Below are 24,274 nucleotides of genomic sequence, written 5' to 3'. Positions count from 1 at the left end.
GAGGACAGAGAAGCTTTTTCAGCCTGCAGTAACTCAGAGTAAGCAAATGGCATCTTTTAACTTAAGGGATATTTTTCAACGTGGAATTATTTCAGTGTTTGCTCTCTTCTTGGCTGATTAAAAAAAAGTAAGTTCCCCTTTAAAGAAAGAGCACAACTCTTTTTCACCATTTGTTATTAAAGGAAATTTTAAATTTAAAGAGGGCAAGATGTTTAAAATAAATAGGCCTCGGTACGTTTTTGTGGCGTGCGGTACCCAGGCTCCGCAATCTGCTCCCCAGGCCTGCGGCTCGCCATCGGCGATCCATTGCGCAGGCCTGGCAGCGCGGGCGCACGAGCACGGCCGCTGCCGCGCGGGCCCGGGTGCCCGCCTCGGGGAGAGAGCTTCGCGCGTGCCGCGGCGGCCCCTCACGGCCCCGGGCCGGCCGCGGCGGAGAGGCGCTCGGCTGCGGCGCCGGTGCGTGGGGAACGGCAGGCATGGCGGCGGGCGGGCCGCGGGGGCTTCGGGTGGGCCCCTCGCGCGGCCCAGGCGAGGGGAGGCGGCGGCAGCGGGGCGGGCAGGCGGGAGGCATCCGCGTCGGGAACGCATGGAGGGTGCGCGCAGAGCCGCGTGCAGCTCCTGTGCCCCTGCGCTGCGCGGAGCGGCGTGGCCTGCTCGGACCAGGCCCGGGAGGGCACAGCCCGGCCGGCGCGGTGCCCTCGGTGCTTTCGGAAGCACCACAGCAGCGATCAGGTGCGCTGCAAGGCCCTGCGCCTGTGCTCGGGACACACGCATGCACCTTGTGCGTGCTCTGCAGGAGTGGGTAGCTGGCACCAACAAGCAGCATGCCTATCGATAGCAAACAAACCGGATAACGACAAAAATTAGACCAAATATCCTTACGTTGATTTTTATCTCAAGTTTTCATTTACATCAGCAAGTGAACATGGCATTTAAATAGTCGAAGTGTGTAGCAGTATTTCCATTCTTCAACCTATTCCCATGAAGCCAGCTGCTGTGCTCCACATGACAGTCACGGTGTGCTTGCTTGCCTGCCTACTGAGAAGGTAAAGGGGCTGTTGCATTGTAGCAGTTAAGGATTGCTTGACTTTTTCACTTTTAGGTTTTATTTTTTCTTCTCCACTGTTCATTTTGGTTGCATCTGGTACCTTAGAAGACCTTTCATTCAATATCTTTTTTTATTTCCTTGAAGGCATGTCAGAGGATTACAAATGGAAAATGCAAAGCCAAGAAAAGTCTTTTTTTTTTCAAGTATTACAGAATAAGGAAATATGGCCTGAATGAAGTTGCCTGTGCCATGTAAATGCTTTGAAGTTTTGTAATGGCAGAAGCTAGGTCTCCAGAAATTAAAAGATCCCGAGTCAGTTTGTCACTCAGTAAAAATAAGAAAGAAAAAGGAACAACAAAAAAAGCAGAAGGTAAAGGAACACCATCTATACCTTCAGCATCCTCCTCTATTATTTCTTTTTTTAACAACGTTCCCCCTGCCAAAGTCACCTGTCCCATATGTGGGCAGATGGTGCCAAGATACAGAATAAACGAGCATGTGGATGAAACATGTCAGAGAAACCACGGCGAGACTGGCATCATTGATTCAACACTCAACTCTTTTAGGAAAGAGAGTCCCCCAGCTGCAAATGTGAAAAACAATGCCAGCTCATATTTTTCAAAAAAAATATTAAATCTAGAAACAAGTCCTTCCAAAAGCAGTTTATTGAAAACAGAAGGGAGTGCAGTACAACAGATCAGTCCTTATTTTAGCAATAATAGTTCAGTCTGTAGCGTTAACAATGAACCACAGGCTCAAACAGTTAAAATAATCTCTTTGGGAAGCTTGTCATCTAAACTGTCCAGAAGACGTTGTAGCCAGAGAGGAAAACAAATCGTGTATAAAGAGATCGACTCTTCATCTCCAGCTGTTCACAATATGTGCAAAAGTGCTGCAGCGCAGGATGATGATGATGAGATTTATGCTGGGCATAGTTCTCAGAAAGAAAATCTGCTTGCTCAGAGAGAGCACCAGGAACAAAATTTTTCAAAGGAGGAACCTGAATTTCAAGAAGAAATAAACAAATGTAGTGGAGACCACCATGTGGATATTGTTCAGGTATCATTACCATCTGGTAACATCAGTGGCAAAAGGTTGCCAATTGGTACGAAGAGCACCAAACCAGAAAGTAGATCTGAAGGTGTGATACTTAGTCCTGATAGATTTGAAACACACCTAGCCCTTTCCACTTCAGCAGAGCCGACCGGTAGTTTGGAAGTCAAGACTCAGCCTCACACTCAGATTATTCCTTCTTCCAAGACAGAAGTGAACTGTGGTACACAGGATTGCTTTAGCAAGGGTGATGTACAGGTACTTCCTGTGGAAGTTCATGAGGACTTTAAAGATGAGATTAATTATACTTTGTCAGAAACCATAGAAAAGGTAGAATTTCAAAATTCTATTGGGGACATTTTAGACAAAATAAATGAGATTAGCTCTGTGCTCAGCTCTCCTGGTCACCCATATTACCTCCAGAATTTTTTAATGGTGCTGCGAGCAGTCTTGGAGAATGAAGATGATGTCAGACTTTTTGATGAGCAAGATATGAACATTATAACCAAGTTCTGCAAATTATCAGGTATCTTTTTTTTTTAAGCATATTTTCACATTACCTCTTGTAGAGAGAACTGTTACATAGTTTTATGTGAAGAGTGCTATACCAATGGGCAATTTAACCTGCTAAATTCCTTAAAGGAGGAAGCTCCTTTTTCTCAGGAGACATATCCCTCAGTGGCTTCTTGTAGGTAAACTTTCATAATGTTGCTTTAACAGAAGGCAACGATAAATACTGGAGATTTGTAAGAAATAAGGAGAGAATGATTATGTATATTTCTGGGTTTTTTGGAATACTTTTTTTACTGTTTTAATACTTTTTTTAGAATCTTAAGTTGACTTACTGCTGCATTTAAACATGTTTCTAAGGAACAAAACTTGTAGCACAGAGAGTATCAGTTAACACCAAGCTTTTGATGATTGTTACATATGGGAATTCTACAAAACTGGGTTATGAAGAGGCTTGTGCTGGATACATAGACCTTGAAAAAAAAAATACTTCAGAAGTGTTGTTTGAGTTTTGATTCAGCACATTATCAGGTGACTTGTGTGCTTGCTGTGAATCTATGGTTATTGCTATGATTATTATCCAGTGTTTAGAATGCTAGTTACTAATTAACAGTTGTTTTCTTGTAAGTTGCTTAGTAGTTTTAACTCATTAATTTCAGTAGGAGCCAGAATGCTGGAGATTTAAGCCCTCCATATTTAGACAAGATTCAAAGCAGACATGTTGTCTGCATCCTGTACTCATATAAGTTTTACCTTAAAAGCATGGCAGAAGTGATGCAAGTTAAAACTAACCCTCCAGATTTTTATGTATGTTTATAACTTGTCTTAAACTGTAATTAAGAGTAGTTTTACCAGCACTTGAGCAGCAAACTTAGAACATCAAAATAGAAATAAGCTTATGACAACTTCCACAAGAGAATTTGTATCTCAGAGTATTGCAGGCATAACCATTTATATTGTTTTAAGCTACTATGGTAATATACAGCTGCCTGACAAAGTATTTTTAGATATATGCTCATATGAGCTCAGTTCATGCATGTGAACTGAACATAAAAAAGTGAGAGTTGCATACATACCTGCTAGTAAAAATAAAAAAAAAATTAGAAGCAGGCTGCACAATGTTTTGTGTTCATTGAGTTTGGCTTAGTTAGCAGGCTGTAAAGTTTATCACACTAAAGCATAGTATTTCCCTGTGTGAAACTGTTGTGTATTTTGGTCTTTTTCCTGTCTGTAGATTATATTAATTTTTTCTGCAGTAGTGTACAACAGTCTTTAGATTGTTTTGCCATTGCAAAGTGGAAGAAAACTGTTCTAGCTGTTCAGAGCACTTAGTCCCTTAATGTTTGTTTCATTAAAGCTCCAAATGATATTGTGGATTGACACCACAGGACATTACAAAAGAGAATATCAAGGTCGTGATTTGTGGTTAGCAAGTATGTGAAATTTTTCAAAGGCCAATAGGAGAATTTCAGTAAGTGTTTTTCTAATAACTTGTATGGATGTGGAGAATAATAGAATGAGGTTAGGTTAGTGTGTGTGACATCACGAAGTTTTTAATACAGGATACTGAGTGGCAAAAATAGAGAAGCATCAGCTTGAGCTTTTTAGGAAGAAATATAGCCCTGATATCCCTGATATATATCCCTGATATATAGTTCACTGTATATCCCTGATATATAGTTCACAATCTCCATTCCTTAAAGAAATTGAGTCAGTGCATATCTGCTTCTCTAGGAAGTACTTAAACTGTGGTGGAACAATCTCAGAAGTGTCTTTTTTTTACTTAAGATCTTCTTCCAAAGTTTAGGAGCTGGAAAGCACCACATGAACTTCTTCATTTGCCCAAGAGGAAAAGTCAGCTGAGCTGACTCAAACCACTTTAAGAGATGGTTGCTAAAAAGGTGAAGAAACTCCAGAGGAAGAAGTAGGGCTCTAAACTTGCACAGGTATTTCTGCAGTGGTTACCTGGTCACAGTTAAGCTCTCACAGGTTATATTGTGATAATTACAATTATGCTGTAACACTAACTATTTAAAAAATTAAAGAATGATACTAACATAAGTTATGAGAATATTGTAAGCAGACTGAGATCCTAACATAGGACTGTATTTGTCAGGGAGCAGCAAGAGCAGACTACCCTGCATGGGAAGATGAGCCAGTAGCCAAAGGGGACAGCAGGGCAGGCAGGGCCACATCCTCTCCTCACCTGTAAGGGGCACAAGCCCACATTGCCCAAAGAAGAAGAGCAAAGTAGATCTAGCATCAGTACTGCAGTCAGCCATGCTCCAGTGGTGGCAGGTCTTGACGCAAATCCATAGCGACAGGGCAGGAGGAAGGTGAAGCCAGGTCAGCAAGGTGTCTGGCTGGGCACTGGCATGCCACAGCAGAGCTTAGGCAGGAGCCCAGGCCACCAGCCTGAGCTTAAGTACAGCTCGTGAGCGAATGGGGGGAGGCCCTGACAAAGCCTCATGCAGCTCTTCCCAGCAGCCTGAGCCCAGCTTACACAGCTGCACTGTATCAGAGCTGACCTTGAACACAAGCAGCCAAACCTGTGGGGGCTGGGATGGGGTTGCTGAGCCTATTGGTGCACTCAGGGCCATAAGAATATTACAATAAGTAACTTTCTCCATGTAAATATGTATACAGTGACATCTGGGAGCTTGATAATTCCTTGTTTATGTTGTGGTAGTTAAAACGGGAATATATAAAGAAAGAATGGAACATAAGGAACAAAACCTGTAACTGGCTCTCTGAGGCAAACAATAGAGGTGTATCATTTACAACCAAAGAAAATCTAGGAAGAAACTTACAGTTAGGTCATTAGTGGATGCAGGCTTTGGCTATTTTGACAAAGACTAAAAAAGGTGTTCAGGATACAGCTTCCTTATTTCCACACTTGCTTCTTTGGATGAGTACAACACTGCTCAGTAAGAGTAACTTGTTCTGTTAAATAAAGGAAGTGCTTGTTTCTCTTTCTGTAGTGTGATTTCAGTATTCCCCTCTCACAGGAGTTCAGAATACAGAAAGAATTACTGCAAAGAGGTGCTGATAAATCCATGTCTGCACTGACTGCTAGGGTCACAAATAAAACAATCTCTCTTTGCAGAGTAGGGAAAACACAATGATTCAGCTATGAGAAGTGATCAGATAGCATTCAGTCAATAGATAATGCATTCTGGACAAGTTACAGATGGATGTCTTTACCTTCAAGAAAGGCAGAACACTTTTAAAGTCCAGATAGATGGGTTATCTGTTCCACATTAGAAGTTTCTACCCAAGTAAGTGTCTTTCAGCTATCGTAACACAAAAAAACCCACACACGTGCTTAGTACTATAAAGTTGCTTGAACATAGGTATTCTCCAGTATTTAATTATTTTCTGCTAAAATGTCTACTCAGTGAGTTTTCTCTAATGCTTATTATGAAAAGAATGATATTTTTAAAAGGATTACATTTGAAGCAATCCTTCCTTCCTGCCCAGTTTTCTCAAAAGTGGATGGCCTTTAGGTTGGATGTAGAACACTGCAAGTTTTTAAAGTACTGGAAACAGTAAATAAAAGTAGGGAAATGCAGAGGTGCATCCATAACAAGTAATCTGCAGTGCAGTGTCAGACTTTGTGCTCATGATAAGATCTGTCTGAACTTAGGTGTAATACTAAACAAGTGTTTTTCGTGTTCTCCATTTTTAATTTCACCACATGTTGCAGCTGGAAGAATTTAAATGCAAGCACATAGTTCTAGTGACACTACTTAATACACTTTGTGAAATCCTCATTCCAAATTTTATACAACAGAAAAATCTTATCTGAGAAACATTGATTTATATTCAGCAGTGGAACTGAGGTACAGAAAACTGAACACGAAAAAAGAACGTAATTTTTTTCTGTTGCGTTTTAATGAATCAGAGAGGGTGAACTTTTCTAACATCTTCTGCATCTTTTTGCTGATAATATTTCAGCTTAGAGCAAATTTTTTATTTCAGTGATAATACCTGAAACTTTCTTAAGAACTACAAAATAGAAAAAATCCCCCAAACCTTCAAAGGTAATGTACTGCAGAACAGGATGCTTAAGAAGCAATTAATTACTTGTGCAAGACCTTTTTATTCTTCTATTTGTCATTCAAATCCTTTAGAGAGAAAGCAGTCCTCGCATGCCCTTACTGGATTGCAGCCCTAGTTTGGTCAGTTTCCATGGTCTGGAGAAAGGATGTTCGTGTGTTACTCAACCTTTTTCCTTTTTCCAGAGTTTTAAAAACCGGAGACAGACTTCAAAGAAATTACAACCCCATAGAAAAAATGGCAAGCTTATGCATCTGAATGTGGTTGTCTCAGTGAATTGATCCTGGAAACATTCTATTAAAAAAAAAGGCTGAAAAAGTCTTTTTAAGAACAGGAGAATAGTTAAATAAGCATGTAAAAGTTAACTGCCATTTCTTAAATATATGTAGGTCTGGTAGTGTTTCAATGTCTGTTTTTATTAATGATCAGTTTCAGTTAAGCAGCAGCAGACGGATAAAAAATTATAAATTAATGAGGGATGAATTAAGTATTCAAAAGGGTGCTGAATGCAGTAACAACAGCTAGACTATTTTCATCCAAGATTTAAAAAGCTATTTTGTGGAATTTCAGCACTGTTAGTATTTTTAAAGTATTTTTAAAAGGTACTTCAAGAGAGCACTTCCTTGATGAAAAACAAATCGATAGGAGGTTTTTTCCTCTTGTTTTCAGTAGATATATTAGTAAAATTAAGCTTATCTTTGGAAAAATAAGAATCTGAAAACCTCTACGCAGAGAGGTGTTCTGTGATTATGAAATCGTTCAATGAGACTACAGCTGCTTTTGTTCTCCAACATCAAATACTTGGCTATTGAATGAGTGTTAAAGAAAGCAAAAAGACCTATTTAACATCACAATATGCAGAGTTTGAACAATGAAGTTGTTGTCTTTTCCTAGAAAACAAATTATTTCTTAAAGGGTAAGCATGTCTAAAATGCATTTTAGCAGTGTCATTACCTACAAAATACATTGTAATAATTTTCTACCTACAAAACTTAAAAGATTCTAATGAGCAATAATTACTTGGAAAGGTAAGTTCTGGTATTTTACCAAGTCTACTCGTAGAACATGGGCAGATTTAAAATATGTTTTAGAAGATACCTGCATCAAAGTAGTTTTTCTAGGTAAGATAATGATTATGCATAGTACTATGTTTTAGAATTTAATTTTCTTTTTATCCTTCCCTGCTTTAAATCAAATTTGCAGTTGGTGGGCAGAAGTTATATGTGAGACTTTTTCAACGCAAGCTGAACTGGTTAAAGGTGAACAAAATAGAGTATGGAGAGATAAGTACGGATTTGTCACCAATAATTGAAGAACTGGCTGAAGCCAGATTTCTGCAAACAGGTATGGCCAGCATTAACAGATCTTAAAAATATTACAAATAAAATCTGCAGTTGTGACATGTTAGAGTTTAATGCACTACATGCTTGTCAGGGCCTTGAGAAGAGAATTAGAGGAGTAGAAAAAGGTTTCAGGTAGATGAGTTGTGCTGTGTTACATTAATAATAAAAGCAGTTAGTGCAAATTAGGTAATAAAATGTCAGAGGCTATAGGTGCAACAATAGGCTTTACTTGCCCTCACCAGCCTCATCTCAGACCCTGACCTGTGCAGCCTCTGCACGTTGGTCCAGGAGCTCTACTTAATATCCTTCAGTACTGCCCTGAGCTGTCTTGCAGGCACCCTGTCCTTGGCCTTGTCCATCCCTGGCTGGCTGGACCTCCAACCAGTGCTGCAGGCGTTTATTTCCAGTCTAGTAGTCTTGTCTCTAGTCTTATGTCCGGCTCATCTCTCTTAGATCGACCCTGGACCTGATTCATCATCATGCCTTTTTGGGGCTGCCAGTGGAATCTGTTTTCAGGACTTTTGCTCTGCCCGTTTTGTTCATTTACAGTGGGACTACAGCAGGGTTGGTGAGGGCACTGCCAGTGCTGTGGTCACTGTTGACTCCTGGCTCATTCCCCCTTGTCGAGCAGCTCTGCTATTGCTGTTCCGTGGCAGCACTTCTTTTTGCATTGGGCAAAGTTTTAATCATCAGGAAGACAAGTTTTTCTGAACAGCATTTTTGGTAAATATTTATATTTTCTTTTGTTTTGAAGTTGCAAAGGGATTTTTTTCTGATATTCCACTTCTTCAAACTGGACCTATGAAGAGTATGAATTTCAAGCTGAACCAGCTAGCATCGATAATACATTTTTGAAGAATCTAAATAATTAGATTAGTACTAGGTTATACGAATGTATATACATATAACCTGTTTGAGGTGTTGCTTGAGTATATATGTATAGCACATAATGAATATATATGGATCATTTTACTTTTAGAATCTGAGCTGGAAGACCTGTGTGAAGGGTTGGATTTGCTTTCAGCACCTGAGCTAAAAACATTGGCAAAGATCTTTCACTTGCCAAACCCAAATGGTCAGAAACAGCTACTTGTGGATGATTTTCTGAGGTTGGCAAAACAACGTTCAGTCTTCAGCAGGAGTCAGGCTGGTATTGGGACAGTGATTTTAAAAAGGTAACTCTGTTTATAGTTAAATTTTGCAGGTGAATGTAAGTTACGCTTCAAAGGACTCAATCCAGATGCCTTTTGAAGAGAGGAATGCATGTAGTAAATTTATGAATAAAAAAGGGCAGCATTAAACTTTGAGTCAGAGTGGGTTAAACAGAAGGGTAAACATTAGACTTTTTTTTAAAACTATGTCATGCTTTTCAGCTGTGGGCATGATTATCTTCAAAGTTACACAGTTACACAGAGAAATATTTCTGAATTATTTAAAGCAAAATCAGTGCAGGAAAACATCTGGGAAAGCATAGGGAAAGTCATTGCCTGTTAAAGCAACTATCTGATGTTTGTGTGCTGGGTGAGCTCTTTTAGTAGAATTAGAGGGGAGCAATAATCTTTTTTTTTGTGACTGACTTTGTACTTTAGCATAGAACCTTTTCGCCAATATTTTTAAAGGGAAAAGATTGTTTGCTTGACAAAGTGTACTTTCTTTCCTGTAAATTTTTTCGCTGTGGGTATCACAGCTGTGTATATCAGATGCCCTTGACTTCCAGGTCTTCTGGGGTCCAGATTCAGGTTTAAGGTGTCATTCTGCCCTAATAGGAGTGATTACAGCATTACCATTCTTGGTGTCTAGGGCTGGATCTGTAGCTAGAACATCCACAAAAAGTCTAGGAATATGAACTAAAGTAACAGCCAGGGTACTGATGCTGGGGTACAAGTCAGTTCTGGAGTTAATAAGCTTTCTTACGCAGTTACCTTTCTTAGTAACTAATACCCAAATGTAACTGTTTGAATAATACTGCATATAAACAAAGGTTGCTTGTGTAGCAGTTAGCTTGTCTAGTAGGCTGGAGAGCTAGGGTCTGAACTCAGTAATTGTGGAATCCTTTCTGTACAAAATGCAGGTTGGGTAGAAAGCTGACAGATATCAATATGTACTGCATTTGCTTCAGTAACATAATTTGTCTCTCCTGTGGTATTCTTTTTCAAATGAGAGAGATAGAAAGCTTTGTCAAGTTTTGCATGGCTATGTTTATTGGACAGATATTCCCTCCTGAAATCTATCATGTGATTCTCCACACAATTCCTGTATTAAAAGGGGCTTAGTATTGGAGTAAGAACTTTAAAATCATCCCTCCATGAGGAATGATTATTACGTGAATCAGTACGGTCATCTTTCCTTATGCCAAGAGAGAGGTCTATGCTAGCTTAGTGCTGGGCTTGCAGAGCTTCACAACTGGGAGGTTTGCACAGTATGGTTGGCTTCTTTAAAGTAGTTTTATTTGGTCTTTGTTGTTTTTAAAATACAACAGGAGCTCTAGTGGTTCCCGTTCTGTTAAAAATAGTATTTCACACTGGTGTCATTGTCTCCAGTAGGAATTCACTTCATTTGGTCCTCAGGAGAACAGGTGAAGTGATCATAGCCACAGCCGTGATTATCTTGTGTTAGAGGATGTTGTGACTTTGTGATGAGTAAGGATGTTTTAATTTGAGGAGTTGTGGTTGTTTCCTCGTTCTAATCCAGGTGTTGAAAACTTCAGTATGAAGATACTTTATATCACTTGAGATTTCATTTTTTCTGTTTGATACTAGATATTTGAACTATGTGACAATGCATGATGCATAATTTGTATGAATATCTCTAACAAACAAAATTGTTTTCAGAATATTGCCTTAAACTATACAAAGGAAGGCTAGAAAAAATGTGTTCAGGAAATGGAAAGGAACCTGGGAAAATTAGTTACATTCCAAAAAAGTCATTGGCACTGGCTTACTCCCTCCTCCAAGAAAAGAGACTGATACTTACTTGCTCGGCCACATCGACTTTGGGAGTGTAATGCTCTTTGTTGCAGTTGACAGCTGAAATACTAGTTACCCTATGAGATCAGAGAAAATAGTGTTTTAAATCTGTGCTGTCCTGTGGTCAAGTAACAGAAATCTTGTCTTGTATGAAAAGTCTGGATGAACATGTGCTAATGGTGATATACCCTAAAACAAGGGATCTCAAATTGTGGTCTGTAAGCATTGTCCTAACAGCAAACCACATCTTGTTGCTTGTTGGTGCTGCCTGGCATAGCAACAGGAGTGGATGCACCCAAAGGGCAGTTAGTTCCAATTCTATTCTGCTTGAAGTTTGGCCCTTAAACTTTTTATTAGTTAATGCATTTCTTTGACTTTTCACTAGAGGTTACATGCACTATATAGCTTCTCAAGCTGCTGCTTTCAAGGAAAATCAAGCTTACACATTAATTGGCTTGAAAACAAAATTATTCTCATACTTCATTCAGTATATTTGAATTTTTGTAAGTGATAGTAAAAACCATTTGTTATAATCAGTTTATTTGTCCTTCCAGGGTGAAGGACCTGGCTGGAAAATCTGTCAGAGTCTGTAAAGGCCCTCGGGCCATCTTTTCTCGAATTCTGCTGCTATTTTCACTGTCTGAGTCAATGGAGGATGAAGAAGCTGGTAGTGCTGGTCAAGGCCAGCTCTTCACAGTCCTAATGGTAAACATGGGGCGTATGGTATTCCCCAGTTACACTGTAAACAGGAAAACACAGGTCTTCCGGGACAGAGAAGATCTTATCAGGTAGGGGGAGCTTTGGCAGTTTGGAAATCTGTTTATTGCTAGAAAAGCTTTACTGCAGTACTTGTGTAGCAAATAAGAATTAATCATGTAGAACTCCAGATGTAAATAGGTAGAAGTGCACTTTTGCAATGATTTTAAATGCATTTTTGTATCCAGGTAGGACCTGTAATTCACAGCGGTTGCATTTTGAACCAAAATAGCATATTTATTTTCTTGATGATCATCTGATGGTGAAAGTTGTTTCTTTATTTTCTGTGATGATTATTAAAATGGGCTCTGAACAAAGCAAAAAATACCGTTCTCTAGTTTATAAGTAATTTTGAACATAATGTACCCTGCTAGTGTAAACTCTGCTGATCCTACAAGATTAAAAATAAAGTTGGCTGCATGGTTCAGTGTCTTTGGAGATTGAAAGGGAGTTTTTAAAAGGTATTTTTTAATTTTAAAAGTGAGCTTTTAAAAGGTATGGAGGAGTTGATTTCGTTTAACCATAAATGCTTTTTGAGCCTAATACAGTTATTATGTTTTTCTCCCTTAGGTATGCAACTGCTGCTCATCTGTCAAATGATATAGCCACTGCAATGGTAAATGGGAACTGGGAAGAAGCTAATCATCTATATATGTGTGCTAAAGAAACCTGGAATGAACTGAAAAATCACCCCTCTTTGAGGTAGTGAATTGGAAAGTAGCCTAGTGTTCATATGAAACTATTAAGTGTATTATCTTACTTTTGGTACTTTTTCTTTTGAGAGAGGCTTATAGACTAGTGATATTATTTAAGACTGATAAATTTAGAAGCTTTAATATTCATGAAAGCTTTGAACTTCCTGATTGTTTGGTTAGCTTTTAAGTGATTATATGAGAAGGCCTTTTTTATAAAACCTTGGGAATGAGTTGGTAGGCATGGATAAAGCACCAGAACATTTTTGTTATGTGTGCGAATGCAGGAGAACAATAGCCTTATTTTTCCCTTGTCATAGTTTGTTTTTATGGCTTTTAGACAAATAGCAATAAGCAGAATTTAAAATTCACTGTGAACAAAAGAATGTTGCAAAGATTATGGGAAAACATACTGGGTTGTTCATCTCTTCGAACTTCCAAGTGGGTGTCATTCAGGAAACGTTACTAAAGAGAACTGAAATAACGTGTATTGTTTTTGAAGAGTCCTTCATCAGTTTTTCTTTCTATTATTTTGTTTTCTGCCGTAGTGATACACTAAAGTTAAAGCCTTATGTTTGCATTATATTCATTTTCATGGCAACTGATTTAAAATAATATTCATAGATGGTCATTTGGAGGTCTATTCCATTTCACACTGAAGACAGTGGAAAAAACTATTTTGATTTCACTAAGACATTCAAAAGACTTTGTCTTGAAACATAGAGGTGCCTACCCAAAAGATATTGGTCATCTTTTATGGCAGGAAATGCCTGTCCTAGGCTTTTTCTTTTACTCAGCTGTGTTTCTAAAGTTAACCTTCTGACTTATGAGAACAAGTTGGCAGTAACAAAACATGATTTAATAAATTTTTGTTTTGCATCTGATGTAAAACTTATTAACTAATAATTCTACTGGCTGTTGAAACCAAAATATGCTGTGCAAGTGCAACTTGCGCCTGCTACCTCAGCTAAACTATTTTCGTACTTTGGGTTCTTGAATTTGCAGCTGGAATACTAATTTCAGTTCAGTTTTGATACATAAGGCATTTACTTTTTGTAAATGCTTTAGGTATGAGTATTCTTAGTAAGAGAATTTTAAGAGTTTAAATGGCCATCATTAAATTGATCTGAGCTGCTCTTGTCTTTCAGCTATCACAGAGTTTTACCTGAGTATCTGCGACATTTCACAGTTGGCTGGGTGTATACAAGAATCCTTTCTCAAGGTGTTGAAATTTTGCAGAGACTTCACATGTATGAGGTAAAGTGGTGAAGTGAATAGAAATGTGTGTTTATTGTAGCATTGTACATCCATTTACATTTCTGCTGTGGCTGGAAAATGGTGATAATGTTTCCCAGAACTTGCTACAGTTCTCTTAACATGTTACTTTTAAGGAAAAAGAGCCTTTTTTTCTTGCTGCTTTAGAAAGTTTTAAGTTGTTTTGATTTCTGCTTATGCTTTGGAGATTTACCTTATGTAATGTACCATAAGACTGTTGCTGAGACATTGTTGTTTCATTATTTAAAGATATTTGTGTTTCACCAGATTCGGTTATTGCTTTTAAATAAGAAAATCTTGGAAGAAAAGCCTTCTATGAAATCCCTGCCTCTTCACATTAGGAGCTAACATCTCCAACGGCCTCTGACTTACTTACATGTTAGAGCAAATCAGATTATTTTGAAAAAGACTTTGCCTCTGCAAAAAGGCAACAAGTAATATTCATGTCTTTTTCATATACAATAAGGAATACAGAAAGGACAAAAATACTGTATTTTTGGCAGATAACCTTTAAGTTTACATAAAAATATCTCCATTGTAGATTTTTTTAAGATATACCCATGCACCTGAATGCATTGGGTGCTGGAGTAAAAATGGGGTTTTAATTGCGCAGAGACAAAGTTTTATAGTACCCAGTAATTAGAAGGGAAAGTGTCAAGCTAATTATATAATGAAACTTCAACTTGGTTTTCTACCTCAGTTAATAAAGATGTAATCCTGTTGCTACAGGAAGCGGTGCAGGAGCTGCAGACTCTTCTGTCTCAGGATGTGTATTGTACTGACAGCAGAGGGCGATGGTGGGATCGCCTAGCTCTGAATTTGCATCAGCACTTGAAAAACACTAAGAAGGTATCTGTCTTCACAGCTGCATGCTGTAAAGCTGGAAACACTGCCGTCATTGTCTGAAAACATTTTTTAAAAAATACTTCTAAAACATTTTTTTTAAAAATACTTCTTATGAGAAGAACAGCAAGGTAGGCTTTCCTGAAAATGCAGATATTGGTAGCAATCCCAAGGTCAGGCAAGCAGTTTCTCCTAAGAAATTGAATATTGAATGTACCCTCATCCTTGTCTGGCCTGCTTTTTTCTGTTGCATAGAACACCATTAGGCATGAAGAATTTGGACTTGATGATCTTAAAGGTCTTTTACAGGCAAAACGATTTGATGTCCATTTTTCCTGTCTGTAACAATATTGTCAGTGATTGAAAATGAAACTCTGTAGGACTGTTTAGGTCACTGTGAAGTATGGGCAAACTGAAAATCAACTTGTAACTAAAAGATGAAGACGACCAGTCTAATTAAACACACTCAAGATACCTGGCTAATTTGGCAATGAAAAATAGAGGTAAAAAGAAGTTTTAAGTCCAGGAACAGTAGCAGTTGTAGAGTTATTTAAATGACTTTTTTTTTTCCTTGGTGTTGCTTCCTTGCCTCACTAAGAACTGGGATTAAAATGCTCGTATTTTGTGTGGCATTTTAATTCTCTAAGTATGTTAAAAGGAAGTAGGCTGTCAAGTGTCTGCAGTTGTCTCTTCTGCATCTTATACCCCCATGTCAAGCTTTTTCCAGATTTGGAACTAGAAGTTGTACAAAGGAAGAGTTAGTCTCAGTTCCTTATTTATAAATTAGATCAAAGCGCCTTCCTCAAGTCACAGAAAGAGAGTATGTCAGAACCATGACTTGAATTAATTTTTGGAGTCCATATTTAACCCTGGATGTTCTTCAGTGCAGTAGTGCATGGTCTAAAGTTTGTTCTGTGTGTACATTCTTGCACAACTGATCTGGTCCTTCTGTTCCTATGTTACGTGCTGTTAAGAAACTGGCTTAAAAATATTAAACTGATTTATCTTAGAACCAACTCTTTTTTTTTGGTCGCTTATGTAGAATTTATGCTTCCTTAATCTTCTATTTATCAGTACAAATGGAGAGTAATTTCTTTTTACTGTACTAGTGCAAATTTGAATCCAGAAGCCTACTAGTGCAAAATATTACTTACTAGTTAGAACTTCAGTACGTAAGTGAGAAAGGTGGCCCTGTCTTTTATGCTGGTTTTTTACATTCAAATTTTTGTGCTCCTTAAATCAGCTGGTCTTTTGGGCTTAGTAAGAACAGGCAGAAGTGCATAGGTCTTTCTAAATTATTGCTTGTTACCTTGCTCTTTGCTAGGCCATTGACTGCATTAGAAATGGGCTGGCAGACCCATTTGTACGTACCGGGCATCGACTCTCTCTCTACCAGCGGGCCCTGCGAATCAGAGACTCGCCAAGCTGCAAGCAGTTCCGATGCCTGTTTTATGATCTGCCAGTCATAACTGTGGAGGATGTGACACATGTACGTAACGTTGCTGCTGGTTTCTGAGAAATAACAACTGATAAGGTCTTTTTTCTTCTGAGAATTAAAAATAATCTGGGAGACTTGTTACATGCTATGCACCAGCCTCTGACTTATTTGTGCTGCAGGAAAATGAATACAAATGTGTTTCTAAAACAAATACTTCTACTGATTTAATTTTCATTGCTTTACTGAATATGTGTAACGAATCTGATCTGCTACAAATGCCACTGATTTACCAGCAACACTCTCAGAACCTTTCTGTCTGTCGAGTCTGATCAAATCAGTGCATTGCCTCTGGTGTCTTCAGGCCAAGCATTCTGCGTGTAAGAAAAAGCAATAGTAACCTCGGCGTGTTGTCAGCCTTAGATTAATGGCTCAAAAATGCAAGGTTTTTTTAGTGAACCTTTGGGAGTTATGCACTGTAAATATGCACTATGCAGGTATGCAATATGGTGCACTTGCATCATATTGGAATGGTTTTTTTTTAACTCATTCTATTCCCTACTGTTGCAAAGAAAATTGTATCTGGGCAAAGTCAGACCAGATACTCACTCTCTGTCTCAGCCTCGTCACCACGTATCTCCCTACAGCCCTTCTTCTTCTCAGTCCAGAATCAGTGTCCTCAGTCATCTGTATTCTTTCTTCCTGGTCCTGCATATAGAAAGACTATATTCCCATCTGCCCAGCATTTTTGCTAGACTTTTTTTTTCTGAAAATGTTGCCAGTTTATAAAAGCCAAACAGAATGATTTCAGGGGAATGGCAGGTTAAATTTTATTCACTTGATTTTTGGAAACAAGTCTAGTTCTGGTTTTAGGAAAACTGAAAAGGAGGCATGTGTATTTTAGGAGAGATTCAAATATCTAGGCTAAAGCTTTTTAAATGTGATGCTGGAAGGTAACTAGTTCTTTTACTGTGTTCAGGTTACAATCAAAGGAAAGATGTGTCCTCAGGTGGGAATGGGAAAATCTGTATTTCTAATGGAGGATATTGGTGATGAAGAAGGAGGTGAAGACTTCAGCATGTCCACTGTCATGTGCTCAGTTGAAGAGCTGGCATTAACGCATTACAGGCAGAATGGTTTTGATCAGGGTAACTAACTATTTTTTTTTGTACAGTAAAATGACTGTGGGAGAGTAAAGAACCAATTTACTAAGCAGTTTAGTTAATAGACCAGTTTTAGCCGATTTCATTAGACCAGTTTTTCCTCTGATTCTGTTTCCTTCCCAAATGGCTGTAATATGTAATTTCCTTACCAAAATGCTCGAATATGTATTTTCCACCTGACTTGCTTCCTGGCCTTTAATTATTTGCTGCCTTCATGAACCTAAGGTGGTTTTGAATTGTGTTAGGAAAAAAACCCAACGTTTCTTCTTTATCATCTCCATAGAAAATCACTTACTTTGCCTTTCTTATCAGTGAACAACTATTTTATTTGTTAGGGGTAAAATGTTAGCAGTGTCATTTCAGGGAGTGTCATTAAGGAAAGGTAAACTTCCACTGATTTTTGGTACTAGAACATGAAAACAGTACACATACATGTATGAACACATATATGTGAACATAGGGAGACACATACATGTATGAACATAGAGAGAGAGAGAGAGAGATGAACATCAGGAAACACTTTTTCACCGTGAGGGTAACTGAGCACTGGCACAGGTTGCCCAGAGAGGTTGGGGGCGGGGGGGGGGGGGGGGGGGGGGGGGGAGGTGGGGGAGGGGGGGGAGAGAGAGAGAGAGAGTGTGTATATGTGTGTGTGCATATGTTCATATCAACATACTTATATATGTACGTTCACATATATACGTACACATATATAAAAGACATAATGTGTCCATACAGATGTTAAATATTGCTTAGATAATGTAATGTATTATAAATATTCCACTATATATAATTATGATATATAAAATAAATATAATACAATTTAATATAATAATATATATTCTACAATATGCAAGAACTAATTATATACTATAAATATACATATTATGTTTTTACTATATATTATGATCAATATGATACTAATAGAGTAATATAAAACATATAATCTAACATATAACACATAATACATGATATATGAGATAATGTGTATTAACTAATTTATATATGTATATGTAGCGCATATATTATTATATATTATAGTATACTATAGAACATATGTAAATTTATATACATCGTACAATTATATGCTATAAATATATAAAATTATATATTTATAATTACACATGAAATATTTAAATAGTTACATTATTATGCTATACTATATTACATGTTATATAGTGTGTATTATATAGTATATGTGTCATACTATCTATTCTTATTACTATATAATATATGACATATAAGAAATGTTTTTATATGTATATATAGTATATATATAGCAATCACTCACCACCAGCAGACCGATGCTCAGCCAGTATTACTGAAAAATGTATATATATTAGTAACAAAATGTTTTTATATATATGTAAATGTGATAAAAACTGTTTTTATATATACAAACATTTTGTTATTAATGTGTTACATTTTTAGTATACTGACTGGGCATTGGTCGTCTGGTGGTGAGTAATCACTTTGAGCACACATGTATCCATATATGTATAGCTCTGTATATGTGTATGTACACATGTATGTGTATATATATATAGTACAAACCTTTTTTATATGTATAAACATTTTGTTATTAATATATTGCTTTTTTTTAGTGTAAAAAAATAAAAATTTTGTGCATTAAAAATTGTCCAAGTGAGAACGGCAAACTGTATTCGTGACAGGGCACAGCAATTGAATCCTCCGCTGGGAATGGAGGCCACTAGCCTGGAAATGGAAAGCATTAGCAAGTTGTGGAAGTAATAAACTGCACGTACAACTTGATGCTGTAATGTTAGTATATGCTGACTTCAGCTGTGTATAAACCTGACCATAGCATGTTTCTATTTTGGATCACGATGATTTAGCAGCTCTTCATACGAGATTGCTGTAGAAATTAGCGTTTCCATTTTTTACTATTTTTTTTTCCCTTCAGGTATTCATGGGGAAGGCTCAACATTTATTACGCTCTATGGTATTCTAATGTGGGATATCATTTTCATGGATGACATACCCGACGTTTTCAGAAATTCCTATCAGGTAGTTTTGAAAGGCTTGCTTTAGTTAATTTCTTTACCCATTGCCATGACTCTAACCATGTTAAACTCTTGTTCGGGGTTAGATTAACATTTAATTCTGAGGGACTTTCCAGACAGATCTTGGTGTTTGCTTGGTTTTATTATTTGTTATATTGGGCTTGTTACTAAAGGCCTCCTCAGTAACTAATTGCTATGTAAGTCTGGATTGCCTGTCAGATGAAGTGGGATTTATCTGGCTAAAAGCATATGTCCTGTGTCTGAACTCACTGGTGAAAGTTTCCTTTATAGTCAGTGGCAGAACACAGCTATACCATAGCATTGTTCATCTGATTTGAAGGTGACGCATGCCATTTAAAAAAAAAAAAAAAGAAAAAAAAAGAGTCTCTCTCTTTTCAATAGCCTTTAAAGGGAAGTCACATTTTTAATCTCGGGTTTGCTAACACCCCCCACCCACTCCACCCCAACGTGTTTATGCTTTTGGGATCATCCATCCTTTTTGTCAAAGAAACAAGCAAACAACACTACACCCCCCCCCAACAACAACTCCCTGCCACACCCTAAGATTAATGATTCCAGGTGAATGTGTGCCTTTTAGCTAAATGCTTTACATCCTGCAAATTACAGCTAGAAAGAGTTCTAATAATTGCAATTAGAAAACTTGATCACATTTGCTAAGAAAACCCTAAAAAGCCATCTCAAATGTCATAGAACTGAAAAAGGCCAGACAATTGTCATCTTTTTTCCGCCTTAAGCCATTGCTTCTAATTGAAACCCTGGCCAAGAGGTAGCCCAGCCAGTGCCGCCCTCTTCCTTAACTGGATTTATTTGTACTGTAAGAAATTACAGGTTTATATCAGTATGAAATAGCTGAGGTAGAAAATTCTTATTTCAGAGGTAAAGCATGCAGGTTTTTCATGTCTTTTCTCCCCACTCCCCTTTTCTTTATTTTTCTTCATCAGTATGAAGTAGAAATCCTTGTGGCCAAGTCAAAAACCACCTGGTGGTTTTGGAGATGGCTGTCTCCCTAATTAGTGACCACTACAAATACCTCTTTTTAATTGGTGGAGTGGGAGAGATACATTCCCTCAAGGCCATCCTTACATAGTCCCTTAAGCAAAGGATGTAAAAATGTAGAGAACCAAACAGTACAGTTATTTTATTAGGCCAATAGAACTAAACGCAGAACTATGAATACATGAATTGCTCTCTGGTCCACTAATCTGAAGTTTAACCTGTTTTTTTTTTAATTATTTTATGCTGACATGGATTATGAGTCTGTGTATAGTCATGTCTTGAAATAATTGCTTAAGCCACAAGCACTTGGTTATGTTCTTGGGCATATCTGTGGAGAGCTACTCAATGATGGAAAGAAGCAACTTACTACAGAGTAATGGCTGTTCTTTGAAATGGCTTTTTACTACTTGATTCTTGCGTTCATCTAACCAAGTAAATTTAGGGTTGAATAGTGTTTGCAGAAAGAACTGAGGTATGGTTGTCCTTCTTGCTTTGGAATTTTGAGGTGGGACATGAAGGCACGTGCAGGCTCATAGACAGGCCAGGAAAGGGACTGCTGTAGCTCCAAAGGCCGTGCAAATACCGGTAAATGGAAAAATAACTCTTCTTGTGGAGTAACTGCTGGTCTTGTAAGATGCCATGATTGTATGAATGTGTCAAAAGCAGGTATTCTTTTGTCAGTGCAAACTACCATTTACCGTAGGTCTTGCCTTTCTAAATACATTTCCATTTATATAATGCTTATATGCAGATTACGCCTACTTAAAAAAGAGAAAAAGCAGCCCAGCATTTACAGCTCATTTGCAGCTTTTTTTTTTTTTAAAACTAGCTATTACTTATTAATGTAGAGCACAGCTATGATGAGCCTCAGGCATGAACAATGATGAGCTAACAGCTCACACCTGATTCTCTCAGTCATTCCTAGGCTGCATTTTTGTGGGATTAGCTGTGGCAGCAGTTTGTGTAAGGCTGAAATTTGCCCTTATCTAAGCCTGTGCATTTGATTTTGAAAAGCTAGAACGGCACTCAGCTACTGCTTGATAGCCTTTTTCAGCTGTGTTCAAAATTGAGTAATTGCTGCAGTGACTTAGTACAATAACATGTTCAGTGCTATGAGTAAGGTGCTCTGCTTTTAGGAGGCTTAAGGGATACTCCCCAGTTTCATGACTGCTTTGTTCTTCCCACCTCAAACTGCTCACTGCAGCTGAGCAGTCTTGATACTGATTCCAACTCCTGAGTAGAATGTTGCCTCTCGGAGAGTTAGGAGAGCAGCTGGTAGCTCTTTATTGTCTGGTAAAGGAAACTTCTGTCTAGAGGTCAAAAACCAACAGAGCACAGGCTAAGATGTGGCCAGCATTTGTTGCAGTGGCATTGGGTGTTAAAATATATGCAAATCTTTTCCCATTTCATAAAGGTTTATGTGGTGGACATGTTCAAGTTAAATCGACTCAGTGTTTGAGTGAATTTGTAGTTGAGATGTAAGAAAAATATGAAGTAGGGCACTGTCATGGACTTGCTACTTTGCTGGCAGCTCCTCAGAGCTGTATTTACCTTTTTATACAGACGTTCCCTCTGGATTTATACACTGACAGCTTCTATGAGAACAGGAGGGATGTCATTGAGGCCAGACTCCAGCAGCTTCATACAGCTTCCTCAGAGACACTGGCAAAGTTGATCGCTGACACCTGGACCGCTCAGGAGGGAAAAGCAGCAGCACTGGTTAGCTGGGGGCGGTTTATTTCCCTCCAGCAAGTTCAGGTAAGTAACTGTTGTCGAGAATGGGCACTCTGTCTGATTAGGCTCGTCCTTAAATCACACGTGGCCGTACAGTGCTCACAGTTTGTACTGAGGCACTGAGTGGTGGGAGGGAGGAATTGACTGGGGATTTACGCACAATTCTCCCTAATCCCGAGTACTTACTTTTTCTGATACAGCGATGATTCCTGCAGCAGTAGTTGAGAATGCAGCAGGGAAATTGCTGTAGATAACATCTACTTGGGTTTCTTGTTATATGTGACTAAACAAAAAAACTGGGATGGGCCATAGAACATCCATGTGAGCATTGGGAAATGGCTGTACAGGAAATAAAAAAAAAAAACAAAAAACAAACAAACAGCCAACTACCAAAACTTCTCTTTCAGAGTCTTGTCTCTTGCCTTGGAGGAATGTTTCTGAGTGGTGTTTTTAGGCGACTCTCCAAGGATCTACGCCATTGCAGAGGGGGGCTTCCTGACCTGGTTGTGTGGCGTACTCACACTAATGACTTCAAGGTATACTGGAAGATCATGGCAATAGTGCTCAGCTGATCTTACCCTTAGGTATAAAACCTCCCAGCTGTCAGCCGATACAAACTGTGTTTTCCTGTTGTGGTGGAGTTAAACGTGCTGCTCTTCTGCCCAGCAGCTATGGCAAGTAGTGGGTGATTGTTTATCTGCAATTTCAGTGCATTTTGCTGTAGCTTTAATGAGAAACAGCAAGAGGTATTGTTGTAGAATAGGTCTTTGATTAAAATTACTGTAAATCAGCTGTTATCAATCAGTCATACACGTTCTGGCTGTTGTTAGCAAGGGGTGTTCATGTCACCACTTACACAAAAACTTGAATATATGAGACTACAACAACTGTGTCTCTCTGGGACAATAATTGTGTAAACAGTCATGGTTTGTGCAGTGGAATAGGTGCTAGAAGACTACTGGACATTTCTAAGCTGCTGGAATAACTTGTTACATGTTTATAAAACAGCTGCATAGCAGAAATTAGTTCTCTAGCACATCTGCATAAGTTGCTGTCAGTATCAGGTGGAACAAGTGAGGTTGCAGATGATTGATTGATTTTTTTGAATATGTGGTATCTTCATTCACCAGTGCCTCTGTCTGTGTTTTTGGTGGATTCATTCTCTTAGTTACTTTGGAACATGTGTTAATAATTTAGCGCCCCCTGGGCCTTCTGTTGTGCTAAATCTTTATTATTTTTGTTGCAAATAACAGCCATAAAAGAATACTTATAGTAGTCTGTGGGAGCTAATGCTCTTTCAGGTCCTCCACAGGCACACTACTAATTATTCACATTTCTTTGTAGCTGGTGGAAGTGAAAGGGCCCAATGATCGCCTGTCCCACAAGCAGATAATCTGGCTGAGCGAACTGAAGCAGCTGGGCGCTACAGTAGAAGTCTGTCACGTGCAAGCGGTTGGAGGCAAGAGTAAACGCCTCAGTTGACAACAGAGGTCTTCATCACAGGGGTAACGGGTGTTTTTAAAGGAACTGGCGTTACACACACACACTACTGGCTGCTGCTTATTAAAAGTAGTTTCTTCTAAAATTCTGGTTTCTTGCAACATTACTGTAGTTATTTTTAGCACAAAACATTCTAAAAATAGTCTGAGAAGATCTGTCACTATGATTTACAGGACTAGAGGACATAGCCTCAAGCTGTGCCGGGGGGGTTCAGGTCAGACATTAGGAAGAATTTCTTCTCAGAAAGGGTCATTAGACATTGGAACGGGCTGCCCAGGGAGGTGGTGGAGTCACCGTCTCTGGCTGTGTTTAAGAAAAGACTGGACGTGGCACTTAGTGCCATGGTCTAGTTGACAGAGTGGTGTAAGGGCAACGGTTGGACTCGATGATCCCAGAGGTCTCTTCCAATCTGATTGATTCTGTGATTTAGTTTATGTCACTTTGTGTTCAGAAGAACAAAGCCTTTCTCTTCTGTATTCCTAACTTACTCGATGAAAGGCAATCTAGGGGTTTTGCCCAGTAAAGAGAAACAGCTGCAATCACACTAGTACCAGCTGAGAACATCCTCTAGAGTAAAAAATGCGGTGCATCAAGTCCTGATCATTTCCATGTTGCCTGTGTAGGCTGAGTTCATTATGTTGTGCAAGTTTCCTTGCAAGGTGCAAGTTTAGTGCATTCCCAAGACTGTCAGGACCAGCGTGGTTCTCCAACTGTCCCCACTTTGTATTACGTATTTCAGTTTTTCACTTCAATATTAAAAAAAATACAGCGGGTCAATGATGGCATAGAGTTAGGCATAAAACTTTTGTTTTTAAATGCTGTTTTAATGTGCTGCTAAGTATGAAAGGATAATTTA

The 24,274-nt window shown here is 38.5% G+C and overlaps 1 protein-coding gene across 3 annotated transcripts; it reads left to right on the top strand.

Moving 5' to 3' along the window:
- Window positions 1–361: 361 nt before the first annotated feature.
- Window positions 362–23,503, top strand: FAN1 (FANCD2 and FANCI associated nuclease 1). 3 transcript variants are annotated; one of them, XM_068410822.1, is made up of 15 exons: window positions 362–456; window positions 917–1,046; window positions 1,193–2,627; window positions 7,874–8,014; window positions 8,993–9,188; window positions 11,534–11,767; window positions 12,306–12,437; window positions 13,576–13,684; window positions 14,432–14,551; window positions 15,870–16,034; window positions 16,960–17,128; window positions 19,068–19,171; window positions 21,748–21,942; window positions 22,326–22,454; window positions 23,263–23,503. In XM_068410822.1, exons 3-15 carry the CDS (start codon window positions 1,322–1,324, stop codon window positions 23,398–23,400), a joined length of 3,138 nt encoding a protein of 1,045 aa, XP_068266923.1. In that variant the 5' UTR covers window positions 362–456; window positions 917–1,046; window positions 1,193–1,321; the 3' UTR covers window positions 23,401–23,503. The 3 variants fall into 3 exon arrangements, with proteins under 3 accessions (XP_068266923.1, XP_068266924.1, XP_068266922.1); XM_068410823.1 differs by having other exon boundaries at window positions 901–1,046; XM_068410821.1 differs by lacking the exon at window positions 917–1,046.
- Window positions 23,504–24,274: the final 771 nt, after the last annotated feature.

This window comes from Nyctibius grandis, chromosome 11, assembly GCF_013368605.1.
Source record: "Nyctibius grandis isolate bNycGra1 chromosome 11, bNycGra1.pri, whole genome shotgun sequence".
In the NCBI taxonomy this organism is placed as follows: Eukaryota; Metazoa; Chordata; class Aves; order Nyctibiiformes; family Nyctibiidae; genus Nyctibius; species Nyctibius grandis.
This window is presented reverse-complemented; position numbering and strand designations above follow the sequence as displayed.